Here is a 19,972-nt window from a genome sequence, read left to right as displayed (position 1 = left end):
TACATGATTTTTATAATACAACATAAAAAGAAAATATTGTCTTGAACTAAAACATATGGTGGAAACACATCCAAAAAAGTATCAGTCTAGATGCAGCCAACGTTTTGCTTTCAACACTGAACCAGAGACTGGAAACATTTGAGGCACCCAGGTTTGTGTGTTGTTTTACACAAGTAATTTGCCTCTGTGAAAAAAAGGCTTCCTGTTTGATTAAATGATAAATAATACAACATGTGGTACAATCCAAAAATAATTAGGGTGAAAACTCAGTTGCCATTTCATTGCTACTTAAATCCAGAGCTTCTTTCTGCTTCCAGATGAACGAAAGGGTAACACAATATTTGGAACGCACACACTGCCGAAAGAGAACTTGGCCTCTGATACTGTGGCCGAAAGTGAACAGATTCCAGCTGAAAATGGACACTGGGAAATTCCCTTTTGGACTGAAACCTAACTATTGGCATGCCATCAGAGGATGCATTAAGCCAAGATGCTCACTAAGACCTTACCCCAGAACAAACAGGAGATGTCAGAAGGTGGATCCAGGGGGCTGACTGCCTTCTTTTCAAGTCTTTCTTAGGAACACTTATGGTAAGGCATCTCCTGGTGTACCAATGGCCCATCTAGTCCAGCATCCTGTTCTGACAGTGGCCAACCAGATGTCCATGGGAAGCCCAAAAGGAGGACTTGAGCATGACACCACTCTCCCTCTCTTTTGGTTTCCAGCAATTCGTACGCAAGAAGCATACCAACTCTGACAGTTGGTAGGCAGAACATAACCCTTGCAGCTAATAGTCATCGGTGGCCTTTTCCTCCAAGATTGTCTAATCCTCTCTTAAAGCCATCTAGGTTGGTGGCTATCACTGACCCTTGTGGGAGTGAATGCCACTGTTTCACTATGCATGATGTGTGGTGGAGTCTGCCCCTTTTATTATTTGGAGTATGTTGGACTCTATGCCCTCTTTTTATTGGACTCTATTTTTGTTGGATTCTATCTGCCTGCAATTTGGCAGGCTTAATCCAATCTGAAGGGGCTCCTATACCTGTAAACTTCACCCACTTTGGCAAAAGAGAGGAAAGTAACATCAGATTCTAAATTGTCCATTACAGTGAACTTTTATACAGAGTTGTTCAGAACCCAAAACGCAGACTGAAGTGGAAAGAGCACAGAGTGACCCAGAAACACACAGTATCAGAATCTGTAAAAACATACAATTACAAGGTGACTCTTGGAACTTGTGCAAGCCTCTTCCTCATATAGGTAGGTTTTAGATGTGTACTACACATTTAAAACCAGAATCATTTTAACCTTCATAGGTAAAAATATCATTTGTATTTAGTGAACTTCTTTTAAGTGCGGGGAGCCACTTTAATTTAAAGAAGCAGAAATATGTGCTGTCCTTGGGAAAGAATAACCATTACTCCTTTTTCATCCTTAGCATAGGACCAGAGGGATTAAAATTACAAGATGATGGGGGAAGCTTATAAATGTTGTCTAGCATGCTTTACAGTTCCTGAGAGTATAAACCTAGAAAACAAGAAAGCTAGTTAACTGAAAGTTACTCTTACGGGTGACCCACATTGATAATTACAATGCATCGGCTTGGCTCCACGAAACCATTGTTAGCACATCATCTGTTATCACTATGTGAACACAGTAACTGTCAGCTTAATGCAAGATTAATAAATGTTTATGCATTGACTGGAATTTCAGCTGATGTTTTACAATGGTGTTTGCATGAGGAACATGGCAGAAACAACGACAGAGCAACGGTGGGTGGTCCCTATGGAAATAGGCAATAGTGGATATGCGGACTTTGAAACCTATTTTTGAAAGAAGTTAAAGGATTTGGATCAGTCCAAACTGGTTACAATGAGGTATTATCCAAAACTGTGAACACACCACTGGGCAAGAATTAACTGTAGATAACTGCAATTAGCAGGGGGATCTAATCCTGTGGCAAATGCTATAATAATCTGACATATGGATATGGTCTGGAATCCAAAGTGGTGTGTGTGTGTGTGAGAGAGAGAGAGAGAGGGAGAGGGAGAGGGAGAGGGAGAGGGAGAGGGAGAGGGAGAGGGAGAGGGAGAGAGTTCCTGATTGCAATTTGCCCCCACCCTTGGAAAACTGCTATTGAAAATCAGGATGTCCTAAGAGTGGGCTTCCAAATAGCATAACTTGTGGTCATGCAAGGTATTTGAGGGAAGTCCTAGTGTGCATGACAAAGCATTTGGGCATGTGCTTCTGGCTCTCTGAATCCAGGCCATGATCTTAGTTCAGCTGTATTCAAGCATATGTAAGCTGTATAAATAATTTTTGAGTCTTTGATGTGGCCACCAACACACAGAAGGACAAGGTTGGAGGTAGAGAAAAATAAAGGAAGAATAGAAAATGTAGGAAAAGAACAAAAGGAGCAGAGGACAGGAGAAGCAAGAAAGAGCAGGAGATGCAGAATCGTTGGTGGAGGACAACAGGGTTTGGTGTGCAGTGAGTTTATCCTGTTCACTGGTTTCCATGATTGCACATCCTTCCTCTTTCTCCACAGGTTAAGTGAATAGTCTTGGAGAAAAAGGAAGGGTAAGAATCTACAATCAGAAAAGGGCCTGGATGGGGGAACACCTGCTCTCTGACCAGGGAGCAAGAGGATCTAATGCAACAGGCAAACATGATCTTCCCAAATGTAGACCTTTCCTCTTTTGTCAACAGAGCTCCAATTGCTCCACTAGCTTTTATGGAGAACAGGGACAGGCTTATGAACAAGTAGTACATTAATAAGGAACCATATTTGGACTCTGGAAACAGTAAAGTGTGGGGTGGGGCTACATTACCCATCAACACTTGACAAAGTTCTCCATGATATTCTTGCAGAGAAGCTGGTAAAATGTGGGCTAGACAAGGTAACAGGTGGTTGAATGACTAAACACAAAGAGTACTCACTAATGTTTCCTCATCATCCTGGAAAAAGGGGACAAGTGGGGTGTCAGAGAGTTCTTTCCTGGGCCCTTTGTTGTTCAGCATCTTTATAAATGACTTGGATGAAGATATTTAGAGAGTGCTCATCAAATTTGCAGATGACATCAAACCGGAAGGGGTAGCCAATGTTGCTGAAGAGAGGATCTAGAGGTCTCAGTAGACCACAAGCTTAACATGAGTCAACAGTGTGATGCAGCGGGGGGGGGGGGGGGGAGAGAGCTCATGCTATTCTAGGCTGCATCATCAGAAGTATAGTGTCCTGATAAAGGGAAGTAATATTGTCACTCTATTCTGCCTTGGTCAGATCACACCTGGAGTACTGTGTCCAGTTCTGGGTGCCACAATTTAATAAGGGTATTGACAAGCTGGAATGCGCGCAGAGAAAGGTAACCAAGATTATCAAGCGTCTGGAAGCCTTGTGCGGAACAGTTGAGGGAGTTGGTTATAGAGGAGACTAAGAGGAGATATGATAGCCTTCTTCAAATACCTAGAGAGCTGTCACGTGGAAGATGGAGCAAGCTTGTTTTCTCCTGCCCTGGAAGGTGGGACCTGAATGGCTTCAAGTCAAAAGAAAGGAGATTCCAACTAAACATCAGGAGTAACTTCCTGACAGTAGGAGCTGTTCAACAGTGGAACAGGCTCCCATGAGAGGGAGTGGACTCTCTTCCTCAGAGGTTTTAAGGTAGTGGTTGGATGGCCATCTGTCATGGATGCTTCACTGGAGACTCCTGTATTGCAGGGGGTTGGACTAGATGGCCCTTGGAGTCGCTTCCAGCTCTACAGTTCTATGATTCTAGGATTGCAGAGCCTATCCCTTTCTTCAATACTGCACTATTAAGTTAGATTGAGAAGGGGAAAGGTCAGGCTGGAGACCCATTGACTGGAGGGGGGGGGGAGATGTTACCTGGCTAAGTATTCAACTGAAGTCCATTTTGAGAACCATTAGTCTACATCATTAAAATTAGAATGTTGGAGTCTATATACAACTCTAAGAGTTTTGGCTCAACATTTAGAAAAACTCAAATCACCGTAAACATTCAGAGAGTACAGAAAGTCTTATGGGATATAAAATTCATCCCTTGAAAAGCAATAGGAGTTTTGATAATCCAGAAAATATGAAGCCAAAGGTCTTATAGCATACTTTCACCTGAAGTGTTTTTTCAATTTTATGTTTATGCTATTGTATTTTGAAAGACGATTAACATACAAAGAAGGCACTTGAACTGACAGACAGGACAAAGTTCTTTGTGATAGATATATTACACACACACTTGCTTCCATTCAATGGAAACTCATTTTACTAAGATTAAAAGAGGAGCCAGGTGACTCACCATGTGTAATAGACATTAGGGGGAATGGATTTTGCCAGACTTGTTGCTTTTCTCCTCGCTGTGTACATCTGCACAAGTCTCACCCATGGGACTCACTCTCTTCAACCATTGCCATATCCCCCTTTGCTTATCTTTTATCTGCCTTAGATTCTCTTTTCTATATTTACTTCAATTGCTTTATATTGTTAGCAGCCTGAATTTCCCTTTTCCTATATATTAATGTAAGGTAAGCAGAGTTCTTCTTTTCCAAGTCCTAGCTTTCTGCTAGCATTTTATTACCTTGACTACTTTTCCAGTCTGTATTTAAAAGAGCTATCTAAAGACTGCATAAAGTTCAGAGTACAGAGCTAAAATATTCAATAACACCACAAAGACTCTTTCTCAATGGGTTTAAATCAAAAACAGAAGTGTAAGCAGATGGATATGTGTTGTTCACTAACATCCTGGCAAGGTGGCCCAATGGATAGCTCAGTTAACCAAAACTTGACATAGTTCTATATTAGGGGTATGCAATGACTGCATGATTCAGTATGGACTCCCATTCAGCACTCTAGAAAACAGTCTGATTTGATCTGAAGTGTTTCAGACGTTGCCAAATTCAGCCTGGGTCAAAATCTGAATCCCGATTTCAAAAACCAAGTTTTGCAGACACTGTTCAAATAGCCAAATCACCCTTAAATTGCTTCCAAGGTCCCCAACTTCAGTTAAAGGCACTTCAAAGAGATGCTGCTTCACTCTGGTTTAGTTCAGGCTTCATTCAAATCTGCTGCAAACCCCTACTTTATATGATATTTCCTCTCCAGCATCACCAGTTAAGCTAAACTTGGGGAAGCTTTCTCCAATGTGCCACTCTGAAGAAGTTTGTTCTATGGGAATGTGGAGTGGTGATAACGCAGCTGTGGAATGTCTTCCCCAAATACACCCATCCTGCTGGTTCTCTGTTGAGTTTAGAAGGCTTGTTCAGATTCATTTGCTCTAATACACATTCAAAGAATAAACAGGGTTATTTAGTCCCCCACGCCCCTTTACACACAGGATCTAGGCAGATCCACTTTCTGACAATAGTTTACTTTTCGGGGGGGGGGGGTTACAAAAAGTTATGTTCCTCGTAGCAGCTAGGATGCTACAATATTTTCTTTCTATCCTCTGCAATTTACATGCCATGGTGTAACTGTCTTTTTATACCAGCGCACTGCTAAATGTGCGTCAAGCATTCTGACCCCTATGGATAGGGTTTCAACAGGTCCGAACAAATGAAGTACTGCATTTGGAGATGGAAGACCAAAGTTCAAATCTCGGCTCAGCCTTGGGTTCACTGGGTAGCCCAGACCACGGCAGAATCTCTCAACTATAAGGAGCTTATAGTGTCCCAACAGACTGCATCCCTCTAAAATGGATAAGCGTAGTAAGAGGATGGGAGGAGGTCTAGTGTATTAAACCAAAATGATTTTCAAAACCTCTGTACTGGGGCATAAAAGTGCAATTGTCAGAAGCCCAAGAATGTTTACCAATAACTAAGTCTCAGCCCCAGGGGAAATCAGCTTAGTTCATCTGATCTGCAGCTACAGTTCTGCTAGAGCTGGAGCTCTTTCATACATTTTGTCTCTAAACATTACATTTTCTTAACTGCTTTTCAGTCTCTAAACTTGTACTTGTCTCAATCCAGAAGTTTATTTATATTTCCCTCAATCCAGCAATTGTTGGTTTTTAAAGTGTGGGAGATCCAAATAGGAGCTTTCCTGCTCTAAAAGCTGAGCACATTTCTTTCAATGAAAGAAGAAACATATCCATGTGAAAGGAATGTGACAGTCCCCATGGCCGTGAGCTCCTCACAGGTGCTCCTCACAGGTGCTCAAGCTCAATGTGGGTCTCCATATTGACTGAAATTGAGGATGTGTACAGGGCAAGAACATGTAAGTAATGAGTCTATTATGAAAATGTTGTGGCTGAAGTTCTGCTGCACGGACAACCTTCTCACCAAGACCACACACAGGAGAACTCATTCTTGTGGCTTGAGAAGAAGCAGAATTTGCACGGCATAAGTTCGCAGGCTCTGGTGTCAGTCAAGAAGCAGAACTGTGCACATCATTGATCGGCTTTCTTATTCACAAAGCCACTGCCCCCTACTTGTCAAAGCTCATTCAAAGTATAAAAAGGGCAGTGGTGGGGAGACCTTCAAAAACCAAGCACCATTTTTTAAACGTAACAATTGTGTACCTTTCGGAATTGGTGCTAGAGTTTTCTCCCCTCACCATCCCTTTCCCCTGTTGTTTCATTTCTTTTGGATTGTGAACCTGTGGGCAATGACTGTTGCCCACCCCACCCCACCCCAAAATCTCTGGACAGTGATTAGAAAATTGTGGGGCTTTAAAAATTATTATAAAAAATACATATTTATTTATCTTGCTCTATCATCACCATCGCTGCTGTTGCTGCTGCTGCTGTTGCTATTTCTGTTAATGTGACTGCTGATGATGATGATGACGATAATAATAATAAGTTTGCAAATAAAACCCAAAACAGCAGACAGCCCTGAATGGAGGAAGAGGCAAGCAGGAAGAGGGAAGCAGGACTCAATCAGGAAGTTTCAATGCCTGGCCATTTATCAATGCAAAACTGCAATTCCATAAGGAATTGCAGGTGAAGCATAATAAGTGGGGTGAAGTAAATGTCAAATTAATATATTCTATACATTTCTGCAGGCCTAAGAGGATCAAAAACATTATTTGATATTTTTGCACACCTGTAGAGTAGATCTGAGTAGAAGCTTTCCAGTTTCCACCCTTAGGGCCCTATCCAGTCCTAAATTGTCCCACCAGCTGCTGGACTTCAGAACTTTTACAAGACTGAAGATTTTTTAAAGGTGCTGCATGACCTAGAGACTACAAATAGATATATAAGCTTCGCCACTTGCTTGGAGCCTGCCAAGCAACCAGCCAACAAAGAAAGAACAAAGAATGAAGAACATTCCTCTCCTCTGTAGCTACAAAGACATGAATGGAGACCTTGCTGTAAAAATGAGACTCCCCTCCTGTACCTGTTTTACTTCCATAAAAATAAATAGGTATAACAGCTGCTGCTTCCATATTAATGCTCACAAATAACCAATCCCTGGTATGTTACACAAAAATACATTGCTATGGCATCACTGAGGTGGCCGTTATCTACTAGACTCTGCAAAAATGCTCCCAAGAACTGAAAAGACCCTCAAGTTCTAGAAAAGGGTATCAATAAATGCATACAAATGTGGTGACCCCGGAGTGCGAGTTCAATAGTTACAAATTTTATCTAGTTAGTAAAATTAAACTTGCTGTTTTCAGGCAGAAATGTATCGTATTTTCAATGAATGCCAAAAAGGCTAGTCAAGAAGTCTGAAATACCATTTTTATTGTTATTTCTTATGTTCAGCTTCTGTGAATAGTTTCTTTTGCAAGGAAACTATTTTCGCTTCGCTCAATGCCAAAAGTAATAACCTGGCACCCTGCCTCCGTGTGCTAAGCCCAGTATCTGCCAGTTATAAGAAACTCATTTTATTAACTGTACATATAACTTTTTAAATATATATATGTATGATAGTACTATTTACAAACAGTGTTCCCCCAGGAGGTCTTCTTCTAGCTTTTTCAAATTAAAGGGACCCTAGCCAGGATTCAAAACTATTTCAAGTACAAATCAGGGATTCTGTCATCCGCCTTCACTAAATGCCACTTATGTAGAACAGGGAACTTTCCAGAGTTGCATGAGAGGCAACACAAGGAGATCCATAGGACGGAAAATCAGTGACCCCTCTGTGCACGCATGAAGAATGCTTTCCACTCATGCAAAGGGCCCTTTGGAGCCCAGCCTGACTTTTCAACAAAGTCTCCTCAACTGAAATTTGCCTTAAGACAATTGCAAGAAGCTGCTCAGTGTATTTCTGTGGTTTAGAAAGGATGCCAAGTCGGAAGGAAAGGACATTCCCTGCATTCTCTCAAGCAAGATAAATACAGAAGAGAAACCTAGATGAAAGATGGAACTGTTATCTACGGCCCGTGCCAGATTCTTTGGCTTTTTGGCAAATCCTCTTAAAGTTGGAAGACTCGCCGAGAGCAGCAACCTTTTCCATTAAAATGAGCAGTATATATTTGGGTTTAGCATACCTTGTTTATATATTCCGAACCTTCAAAACTGTCTTATTTAAAAACGTTTTAATGATTCCTTCTGCACAAATTGGCTGCAGCTCCATTTATTTGAAATGGCTCATTTATCACCAAAAGGGCTGCAGGGCTCTGCTTCTGTTGAACTGCTCCAATAAACCTACAGCTTGGTGGGACAGGCTTCTTTTTATAAGACTAAAAGATATTCAGAACATGCCAAGATAAGGGTGCCAATTTCCAAATTTGTTGTCCAAATGTTCCTAAATTAGAAACGTACCAAAGCAGAGACTAAAAAAGGTAATGATAAGCTCATCTCAGGGGCTGTTACCGTCTCTTGCCTGGGATTAGACTGACAATGGGTCTTCGCCTGAGTTGCTGTGGTTGCCGAACACTTGATGATTAGCAGCTTAATGTGTGAACTGACTTCACCACTAAAAGGCAGGATTTCAGAGGTGACAGAAGCTAATATAAAAATGGAATTACTGCATTTTTCTGTGTATTTTTCATATTTTTGGGGACTCAAATTTTGGGAGGGGTTGCCGAATATCGCTCACCCACACGCATCACAAAATCCACTTCTCATCTGTCCAGTCACCAGCAGAAGCTGCCAATTGCCCGCCCAATTGCCGCAGTATCAGCCAATCAACACCAGCCCTTGACGCAGCCACCAATAACACGTCCAATAGCCGCTAACAGCCATGGCAGCAACCAATCAAACGTCCACCCTATGCACTATCCATGTATGAGACAGCCCCCACTTTTCAGCATAATTTTTAAAGGAAAAAACCTAGTCTTATACATGGAAAAGTACGGTATATCTGTGATGGCCCATTCACACATGCAAACAATCAGGTGATGAACATGCCAGGGTGAAGCAACCATCTATATCACAACCTTTGCATGGTATCACAACCTTTGCATGGTTGTACGTGTCTACCTGTGCTTGTGATGGCAAAAAAGATCAGGTATTTTATGAGGAGACTGAAATCTGGGGAAGACAACAAATTTACTGAAAACTGGAAAGAAAAGTATGCAGAATATCCTGGAGATAAAAAAATTCCTTCCAGTAGCACCTTAAAGACCAACTAAGTTAGTTCTTGGTATGAGCTTTCGTGTGCATGCACACTTCTTGAGATACACTGAAACAGAAGTTGCCAGATCCTTCTATATAGTGAGAAGGTGGGGAGGGGTATTACTCAGAAGGGTGGTGGGAATGGGTGATTGGCAGATAGCTGAGATGAGCCTGTTGACGACTCTTAACGACTGCAATAGGTCTTACAGGAAAAGGCAAGGGGTGAGAAGGTGAAAAATGGCTTAGTCATGTATAATGAGATAAGAATCCAATGTCTCTGTTCAGACCAGGTCTCTCCATGGTTTTAAGTTTGGTAATGAGTTGCAATTCATGGCAGACCAACACAGCTACCTATCTAATCCTGGAGATAGTTTTCAATAGGATCAGGAATACAGTGGTGCCCCGCAAGACGAATGCCTCGCAAGACGAAAAACCCGCTAGACGAAAGGGTTTTCCATTTTTCGATGCGCTTCGCTAGACGAATTTCCCTATGGGCTTGCTTCGCAAGACGAAAACGTCTTGCGAGTCTTGCAATTTTTTTTGCTCCCCCCCCCCTTTTCTAAGCCGCTAAGCCTTTAATAGCCGCTAAACCGCTAATAGCGCTAATCCGCTAATCCGCTAATAGGGTTGCTTCGCAAGACGAAAAAACCGCTAGACGAAGAGACTCGCGGAACGGATTATTTTCGTCTTGCGAGGCACCACTGTATCAATGTTGGTGATACTACCTCCATTTCAAACATATATATTTAGGTGCAGTTTCCTTGTTTCTAAGTTTTGTTAAACACTGCTTTCCTGATCCACCATTGAATTTTTGAAACCAGGACTTCAGAGCAAAAAGCTTTGGCAATAAATCAGCTCAAAGCAATAATATTTTTACAGAGTTTAAATTTTTCTGAACAATAAAAGTCCCAAAATAATTATTTGTGAAGTGTGTTTGAACTGCATATACGTTTCTTACATTCCCAGAATAGTAATTTGTAATTAAGTACTATAATGACTCCATAGATTGTAAATGAAAATGAGCATTTTAAAGATGGAAAACGCAAATTTTATACGAGCTTTAGAAGTAAATTGGGCAATTAAAATAAATTAGTCATTTTTGGGGGGCAGTTACCTATTTAGTCAAACATCTATTTGTTACTACAAAGACTTACCAATACATGTATTATCTAAATTTTTTTACTTTGCTTACCTGAAGAAAGATAAAGATGCTTACAGCCCAATCCTAACCATGTCTACACAGACATATGTCCTATTAAATTCAATGGGTTTTACTCCCCCCCAAAAAAGTGAAGTCATTCTCTTGACTTGCCCTTCTTATGCAGAGCTTAGACAAAATTTTATAGACCCACTCCTATGTCAATCTAGCTTCCTATCCGGAGAAAACCAGGTTTTACACTTGCTGAATAATGTCACTAGAGCTATACCTTCCTTGGTGGCCAAATTTCTTTTTTTAGCTTTTAAGCGTCGCAAGACTTTAATTGATTGTATTGATACGGGGCTATCTGTTTAGCCCATTTTAGTGTTGGCTAAGTTCTAAAATCTTCCTGGAGCTTTTAACTGTGTATTGACAAATGTACTTTTTTCTGACTGACGGTCGAATAAAAGGTTGATGATGATGAAAAAAAGTGAAGTTAGGATTGCAACCTTACTCATCACCCCCGTCCAAGAAAAAATGTTGGGTGGCAATAAGATTTGGTTTTAAACTTTTCAGATAAAAAAACCTTACATTTCTCATTTGTCCAATGGTATCTAGAGCTATTCAGACACTCAAGAGGGGCAGAAAAAAATATCCCTGTGGATAAAAACTACTGTAGGGTTAAAGAAAACTTAGAATGGGAATAGATAATATGAGGGATGCATGGCACACCCACCTCTTTTTCTTGTCTCTTGCCCGTAACACAGCGAGAAAAAAAAGCACGTGACAGGATGCTACTGTGCTCCACATTTCCCCACCCCCTTAAGCAGCAGCAGCCAAATACTTGAGGTTCCCGGCCCCTATGGTTGTAATTCGTGGGCAATCATTTAATTTTATCCTGATTCTAATTTTTAAGCTGTATTTTAATCAATTGTTTGATTGTATTTTAATGTATTTGATATTTGATGTTAGCCACCCTGAGCCCAGTCTTGGCCGGGGAGGGCGGGGTATAAATAAAAATTTACTTACTTACTTACAATGATGTGTGAAGCAAGGATGGAGAAACCCATAGCAGGGTGGCATTAGGTCATGAGGCTTAATCTTCATGCTATGGAGAGGAGGGGGGGTGAGGAATAGGTTCTTATCTAAACACTTACCTTTACCACCCCGTTTTCATGCATTGTGATGCAATTGTTGGGATCCTCTGATAGCTGATAGAGGGCTTGTGCGGTAGCTCGATGAACTTCTGGGTCACTTGATTTCAGGTAACGCACTAAAGGGGCAACGGCTTTCGTGTCCCCAAAGGCAACCCTGTTACTTCCCCACATACAGCAGCGAGAAATGGCCTCCGCTAAATGACGCCGTAGTTTGTCATTGTTCTAAGAAAGGAGGAAAAATAGGTCCGTTATTTAGTTAGCCTGGAAATGTACTCCTAGACTTTTGAATCAAGCTTACCGTCATATGACAGTGTTAGGAATGGATAAAAATGCAACAGACATTTCCATCCCTTTAAGCTAGGCCCCATTAGATGTTGTCACAGCGACATGGGAGCTACTTTGTATGATGAAATCTGATGTGGCGGAGGAATGGGGGGCGGGGGGAGCACATCGCCCCCAGTACCATTGGGGAGGGGGGTACCATCATGGCCGCCCCCCAGACATGCGCCACGCACCCCACCGCACCCCCAGGACGCATACCATGCCCCCACGGGCGGCATGCCACACCCCCACGACACACACCACACATCCCGCAGGTGATGTGCCACGCCCACAGGATGCCTGCCACACCCCCTGGGATGCGCACCTGGGATGCGCACCAGCCACGCCCCTGCCTACTCTCCACCCCCGGTGCTGGAGCATTCAACTTTGCCACTGGGTGGTAGATATCTGCACAGTGGAACCAGATTAGGCAGGGCCAATCATGGGAACTTCTGCTCCCAGGGAAATATTATTTACAAGAAATACAAGCCATGCTCCCTTGCAAAGCCATACGGCCGCTCTGTTGAGGTGTCTATTTTCTTATCTTAAAGCAATAGCTTCCTTAAACTGATTTGTAACATGGTAAATAGTGGATCTGTTATGTTAATAAAATATGCACTCTTTCAGTTTCAAATCAGTATCAATACACACACATGCAGGCTGGTGTGTAACTATGGGCTACTTATACATAAGCTACAAACCATGAATTAGCGTAGGCATAGCCAACATGGCAGAAATCACCATATTGGCGACCCCTTGTTAAGGGCTTAATAGACAAGCCCCAGCAAATCCAAGCAAAGCATCAGACTCTGTCACACCCTTTCTCCTCCTCCCACACAGGACTTTAGTCAAGTTTACTTCTAGTTTCAAATCATATATGCTTTATACTACATGTAAGCCAGGAATTCTTGTATAAATTCGAGAATGGTTAGTTGCTCAACAAGCCAACTTCATGGGTTATGAAGCTGGCTTCACTACCCATAGTTTGTTTTAATCCTGGTTCACAAATAATGCTAAACCAATATTTTTTTTTTGAAAATGGAAGTAAACTTGGCAAAAGTCCTCCTCTTGGTTTTGCAGGAGGATGAGAGTGAAAGGGGCAGTGTGTGAGCCAAATGCTTACCTAAGGCTCACTGAGGCTTATCCACATAGTGCTAAACTGTGGTTAAGTGTTCTGTGCACATGAGCCTTATAAACTGATTTTTAAACCATGTATTAAAGTGAGTAAACAAGGAAGTATCATTTAAAAAAATAAAATGAAGGCTAGGTAAATACATCATTTCAAGAACAAAATGCAGCACATAAGGAAATTGCATTTCTCTGCCTAGTCTCTAGGTCATCCTATGTTTCTTTGTAGTTTAAAGACGTAAAGTCCTGGTCTTCTCAGCTGCTTCACAGTAAAGCCCATACCAAAGGCTTTAATTCTGGCCCTCTCAAAGTTTTCACTTTTAACAGAGTCTACTGGTTTTTCCCCAATGCACTTTGTTTCCCTTTCCCCCCCATTCTGTGATAAAGTGAGTACTTGCAGCATCCACACTTAGGATGCCATCATGCAGCAGGTTTCAGTAAGCTAGCAATTGTTAAAACATATTACAAAAAATGCTTTACTTACTGTATTTGCTAGTTTGGACAACAAAGGGACAACACCATGATCTGTTATAACAGCTAAATTCTCTTGATCTTTTGCTATGTTGGTTATAGCAGCACACACACTTGCCAGAACTTCTTTATTCTCTGATTTTAATAAATTGACTATCAGCTCTAAGCCACCAACAAAGGAACGAACCATTTCACCAGCATCCTGAGTGAAAAACAAAACAAAACAATTTACTTAATTGGCTAAATCTCCATTTAATGTAAACAATGGTTCTATGAAAACGCAAGTTGCTTTTGCTCGTTTTTCCATTTTAGAGCTAATTTCACTGCCCGTTTTTCTCTCAGTTTCCAAATGTGATTGTCCATTATGGGTTGGATCCAGGCTTAGTCATGCTGAGAGCAGACAACGGAAATTAAAGCTAGGATTTAAAGCTAAATCACGTTGATTTCAGTGGACCTGTTGTTACCATGATTAAGGACTTAATCCAAGCACAGCCTGCAGTGGTCCAAACCTGATGGTTGGTTGAATATCAAATGTGTTCCTATGCACCTTTCACTGTACAAATCCAAACCACAACTAATCAATATGAGCTGCATTGTAAAGTAAAGTGAATCCTGAGATGTTGTCTGTGTTGTGTCAGGAATTATGTGAATATTGAGCAGCCTACTTGAGACATGCCCTCCTACAGAGAAATGTAAAATGTGAATGTACTAGAGGAGAATAAATATATTTAGCATCTATTCTTATCCCATGATCATGGCAGCAATTTCTCTAGTCACTGTAACCTCATGAATAACTGCAGAGTATATTTGTGGAGAGGTCCCTCAGTTACATATTACATTTCTTCATTTCTCAGAACTATTCTCATAATAATCCTATATCAGGTTTCTCCCCGCACCCCTTCACAGTCTAGGCTGGGGGAAAGACCCCTCATTATAGATGTGTATAAGAGCAACAGTGAAGAATAAACAAACTTCCCCAAGGTCACATCAAAAGTCAGTTTTTGAGTGAGTCCCAGAGATACTAGAGCCCTATCCACTGGAATCTTTGGGGTGCTCTGCACCATGTGATTTGCAGGACCAGATCATCATCGCTTGTTGATTTTAATATCAACATTCCTTGACATATATACTGGTCTGCCAAAATACTGAAGTTTGAGACCTCTTTCAGTTCTCGGAACGAGACTCTCTTCTGAGTTTGAAGTACTGTAAACTAAATGCTGCTTTGAAAAGGCACCGTGTTTATAAATATTCTACCCTCATAGATAAAAGCTTCCCAATAAAACAACAACACAGTAGTATTTTCCTTTTAGAATATCTTAGAAAGCTTAAGATGTCAAAGCCAATTTATCAACTCTGGCTACTTTTGCCCAAAAATGTGATGGTGTGGTTGAGCAAATAAACTTGAGTTACCAAGAGTCCTCTGTGGACTCCATTTCCTTCTGGAGACCTGTCCCTGTCCCGTTCCATGGTTTGCCATTTTGCAGCACACCCAACTTTACCGGAGGGCAGGAAGGAGGAGAAGGTTCAGTTTGCCTCTTTTGCATTTCATAAAGTATCATTATATGAGAAAGGAAAACTAACGCATAACGTAAGAGATAAACACATGAGGCAAACGTATTGGCAAATAACTATATAAGGATGGCCAACTTTGATTACTGCGGGGAGCGGGGCACACAGTTCTATAGACAGGCGCCTGGTGGGCCAGAAGTGTTTTCTGCCATATTAGGTGATTCCTTCATGAGTGGTCAAGCTCCATAATGAAGTTTAGTGGCCCCTATCTGTAAAGATCCTCTTGCCATAAAGATGCCTCAGATTGCTAAACCAACTCAATGCACCTTCCAAATTTATCAAATCAGTACTGCTATCTCATTCAGCCAAATTAACCTACTGGTCCCTGAGGTTTTGCAACATGAAGAAGGAAAGCGTGCCTTCTTGGCTTTGCTGGCTATGGGAACACACTGAAACACCCTAAATGGCTTTGCAAAGGTAACTGGATAATCCATGGGTAGGCAAACTAAGGTCCGGGGGCCGGATCCAGCCCAGTCACCTTCTAAATCTGGTCCACAGATGGTCCAGGAACCAGTGTGTTTTTACATGAGTAGAATGTGTGCTTTTATTTAAAATGCATCTCTGGGTTATTTGTGGGGCCTAGGAATTTGTTAATCCCCCCCCAATATAGTCCACCACCCCCACAAGGTCAGTGGACCGGCCCCCTGCTGAAAAAGTTTGCTGACCCCTGGGCTAATCGCATGCTGCAGACTACTGGGGAACTGAGCAGGGTGTCACTCAGAGACGCACACTAGGGAAAACAGGCACTCCTGATTGGCTGGCACTCTGGCAAAACCGCCCCCTCCCCGGCAAGGCCAATGGCATCATTCATGCTATATAGAGATGCTGCATGGTTAAATGCCTTCAAGTAATATGGAGAAGGTAGAACATTGTCCGTCTCCTATGTGTGCTCAGAGCACAGTACAGAACTTCTCTTCCCATTCCTATTTTATTCACAGTTTTATGTGCTGAAATATGAATGGACTGGGAGAAACATAGCAATAAACATGCATAGCCTCAGAAACATTTTTTTCCATTCTTTTGTAAGAAAAGTACTCAAAATTAAGGGGAAAATCAAACTAACTTTCTCACTGAAATACGGAAAATAATAATGGTAATAGGAAGAAAAGTTTTTGCATGTAGAAGTTGAGGTCGGCTCAAGAGACCCTTACCCACAATTAAAAGTGTCTAAATCATTTTTTGATCCTATCTGTCTTTGTTTAGGATCAACAGAGCAACCATGCTTGAAACAAGGAAAACTTTGTAATTTCTGAATGTTTCTTATGTTTACATTATTCAGCATAGGGAATAAAGGAGTATCTTGACTACAAAATGACTTTCCAATATCAACAGAGCTCAGAACACTTTTCACTGCAATTCTTCATAATTATTTGCTTTGATTGGCTAATGCACTTCCACTCTGTCACAGCAATTACTTCTACCGTTATGGTTTGTAGCTATTGAATTAACCAGCTAATTAATCTAAATCTACTTCTGTTATGGTGATTCTGTTGCCTGCTTGGCCCCTCTTCTCTCTCTCTTTAATAAAACATATTAAAATAAATGTTTCAATTTTATATATATACCCTACCACTACAAAATAACATTAGTCACCACCAAGCAAAGTAACACTGCTTGCCATAATACACAGAAATGCACTGCTGGGCTAACACAACCCTCCCTCCCTCTGTGCACCAATATAAGCAGTTCAGGTATATCAGGACTTCTGCTTGTAATGGAGGGAGGGAGGGAAGACTTTCCCATACAGGGAACCATTTTTGTGACCTGTACCATAGCATACACTTCTGAAGAAGTGTGCATGCACACGAAAGCTCATACCAAGAACTAACTTAGTTGGTCTTTAAGGTGCTACTGGAAGGAATTTTTTATTTTGACCATAGCATAAAACTAAACCATCTGCCTTAGCTTTAGTATTCAGTAATTTTCAACTCCTTCCTGCGACATCCTTGCTTTCTGTTTAATCCTGCAGCCCTGTACGTTCAAGGTTTTGGGGATCCATTCAAAAGTGTCCTACAAAACCGCAAATATAGCCTACCAGAGGCAACACATTCTCCCATAAGGATCAAAAGCATTTTGACTACCTAGTGTAAGAGGATGGAATAGAATGTTTCAGCTTGCTCTCCACTGACTCCAGTGGTTTAGCACCTCTGATCTGCTGCATTGTTTAGAATCTGGATGAAAACCAGAATTTATAGGCTATTCTTGTTTTCACAGAATCATGTTTTGTTTCAATCCCAGTTAAATTATGAAGTGTAAAGAAGAGCTTCAGTTTCCCCCTTTCGTTATAAGTAGATCTAAATCCCGCATTTCATAGTCTGAGAGCCTATTTTGCAATTGATAATCACAGCTTTTTGCATCTATAGTTCAATACTACCACCCTTTTTACTGAACTATGTTTGGTGTGAATTTTTAAAATATTGCTCTTGCTTGGGGATGATACACTTGTCTCTTGGAGGAGAGGTAATGGCATATTTGGGCATTGGGTGGTTATTGCTTCTCCTGGTATGAGAGAAGCTTAATGCAAAGTTTTGAGTTGCTGGCATATAATGCTAGCTAGGTTATACAAATTGAATAACATCTCTGATGCAAAATGTGGGAAGGGCTGTAGGCAAGTCTTGATATGCTGCAATTTACGATAGTGTATGTAATGTAATCCAATGTTGTTGGAAGTTTGCTATCAAAGCACTTTAGTAACATCGTGGAATTAAGATCAATATGGTAATAATCTGTAGCTTTAATATATGTTTTGAGAAACCTCCATTTTAGCAGCGTAAACTTTGGGCTGCCTTGTTTACCATGGCTAAAATTTTGATAGGCAATGGAAGGATTCCAGAGTTTCAGAAAGCAGCGGCTTTTAAAATAACGGGTGCTCTTACAGGAGCTAGGAGATGGCATTTCAAAAAGATGACAACTTAACAGAAGAAGTATCCTACTGGGTAGGTTAAAAGAGACACTCTCTGCAAGTCTTAATAGCAATTATCAGTACAATCCTTTGCAGACGTTTGTCCTATTAAGAGCACTGGAACTTAGTTCCAGGCGACTATGCAGCCTATATGGATGTTGTTGTTGTTATTTGTTGAATTTATATACTGGCTATCATCCAAAGATCGCAGGGAGGTTTACAACATAAAAGCACAAAATCCATAACATAATAATGTTCCATTTAGATATAGGATTTGCTCATGCAAAGATACCCATTGGGAGGGCATTCCACAGGGTGGGCGCCACTACCGAGAAAGCCTGGTTCTGGTTTTGGTGTTGCTGTAACTGATGAACAAATATATTAACTTGTTAATTTGAGGAACAACTGTTTGTTATTTACTTATTTAGGAAACTCTCTTTGATCTTAGTTTCAGCCGCTGGTGGTGTGTGAACTTTCCAGGTCTTGTTCATTTCAGGGCTTGTTTCTAGATACAGTGGTACCTCGGAAGTTGAACGGAATCTGTTCCGGAAGTCTGTTCAACTTCCAAAACATTCAGAAATCAAAGCGCGGCTTCTGATTGGCTGCAGGAAGCTCCTGTAGCCAATCAGAAGCCACAGAAGCCCTGTCAGACATTTGGGTTCCAAAGAACGTTCGCAAACCGGAACACTCACTTCCGGGTTTGTGGCGTTCGGGAGCCAAAATGTTCAATTCTCAAGGCGTTCAGGATCCAATTGTACCCTGCTAGATCCCCTTCCCCCCTGTAAAATGCATAGGGGAAGATCATTGCTTTCCCTTATTTGAGGGAACTGTCAGTGGCTTGGTACCATCAGCCGCCATCCCACCAATTCCTACTAACAATCAACTTAGTAAAATACTTAGAAAATATTTTCTCACCTTTGCATTTTCAATGCAAGGACAAATAGCCCAGGCTGCACTCGCCTGAACATCTGGATGAGGGTTTTTCAGTAAAGACCATAACAAACGAACACCATCCAAACGATCAATTATCCTAGTAAAGAGAGGCATTGAAGATATCAACTGAAATAATACTTAACATTCTATTTACTAGATGGTTATTGCGCAAGACCCATGTGTAACTTTTATCATTGAAACATCCCAACATCATTTATAAAGCGTATCTGTAGAAATGTGGTTTTGAACGAGATACACTTTTTCAATGAATCCTCTACATTCCCCCGCCCCGCCCCCAGCACTTTACCTTAAAATTCTTTTCTAAAAAGTATAAAATAAAATAAACGGCATTATATAGCTAGAACCCTTGTAAACTTTAAAAATGAGCCACGTGACTTTTTTAACAAGCTGCATGCAAAGTCGAACCAAAATTCAAACATACTAGTTTCTTTCATATAGCAACAAATACTTTCCAAAACAAATATTTATGCCAAAAAACTATGTACTTAACTCTATATTGAGTCTATGTTTAATTTATTTACCTTGCTGTATGACATATTTTAAATTTCTATGTTGCTAACCTAACATTTGGAATTAAAATGGGTCACACCACAGTGCACCCTTTGTTGGGCATGAATAACGTGCAACTTGTTTCCTATGTGCTCCCTACTGACGAGACTAACACTGAATACCGTGTTATAATTGCTTAAACATACTGTAATCAAAGTATCTTCATGTCTAGCTGAAAAATGAATTATCATCAGAGTCATCTTTAAACCATCTGTCTTATGTTTATATATCAATCAGTCTAGGGGATCATAACTTCATATTAAAGTC

The 19,972-nt window shown here is 41.0% G+C and overlaps 1 protein-coding gene and 1 long non-coding RNA gene across 7 annotated transcripts in view; both read right to left on the bottom strand.

Moving 5' to 3' along the window:
- Positions 1–19,972, bottom strand: part of LOC310689714 — a 172,121-nt gene that overhangs the window by 86,097 nt on the left and 66,052 nt on the right. The window lies entirely within an intron of this gene.
- Positions 1–19,972, bottom strand: part of ODAD2 (outer dynein arm docking complex subunit 2) — a 90,855-nt gene that overhangs the window by 6,005 nt on the left and 64,878 nt on the right. For all 6 annotated transcript variants that reach the window (XM_083467385.1, XM_083467383.1, XM_083467386.1 and 3 more), the window contains 3 exons: positions 19,118–19,232; positions 13,745–13,933; positions 11,812–12,033 (listed from right to left, as the gene is read on the bottom strand). In XM_083467385.1, the coding sequence (XP_083323511.1) occupies positions 11,812–12,033; positions 13,745–13,933; positions 19,118–19,232 (526 nt within the window). The remainder of the gene's footprint in view (positions 1–11,811; positions 12,034–13,744; positions 13,934–19,117; positions 19,233–19,972) is intronic.

The sequence above is a fragment of the Podarcis liolepis genome, assembly GCF_965112155.1.
Source record: "Podarcis liolepis genome assembly, chromosome: 12".
NCBI classification, from domain to species: domain Eukaryota; kingdom Metazoa; phylum Chordata; class Lepidosauria; order Squamata; family Lacertidae; genus Podarcis; species Podarcis liolepis.
This window is presented reverse-complemented; position numbering and strand designations above follow the sequence as displayed.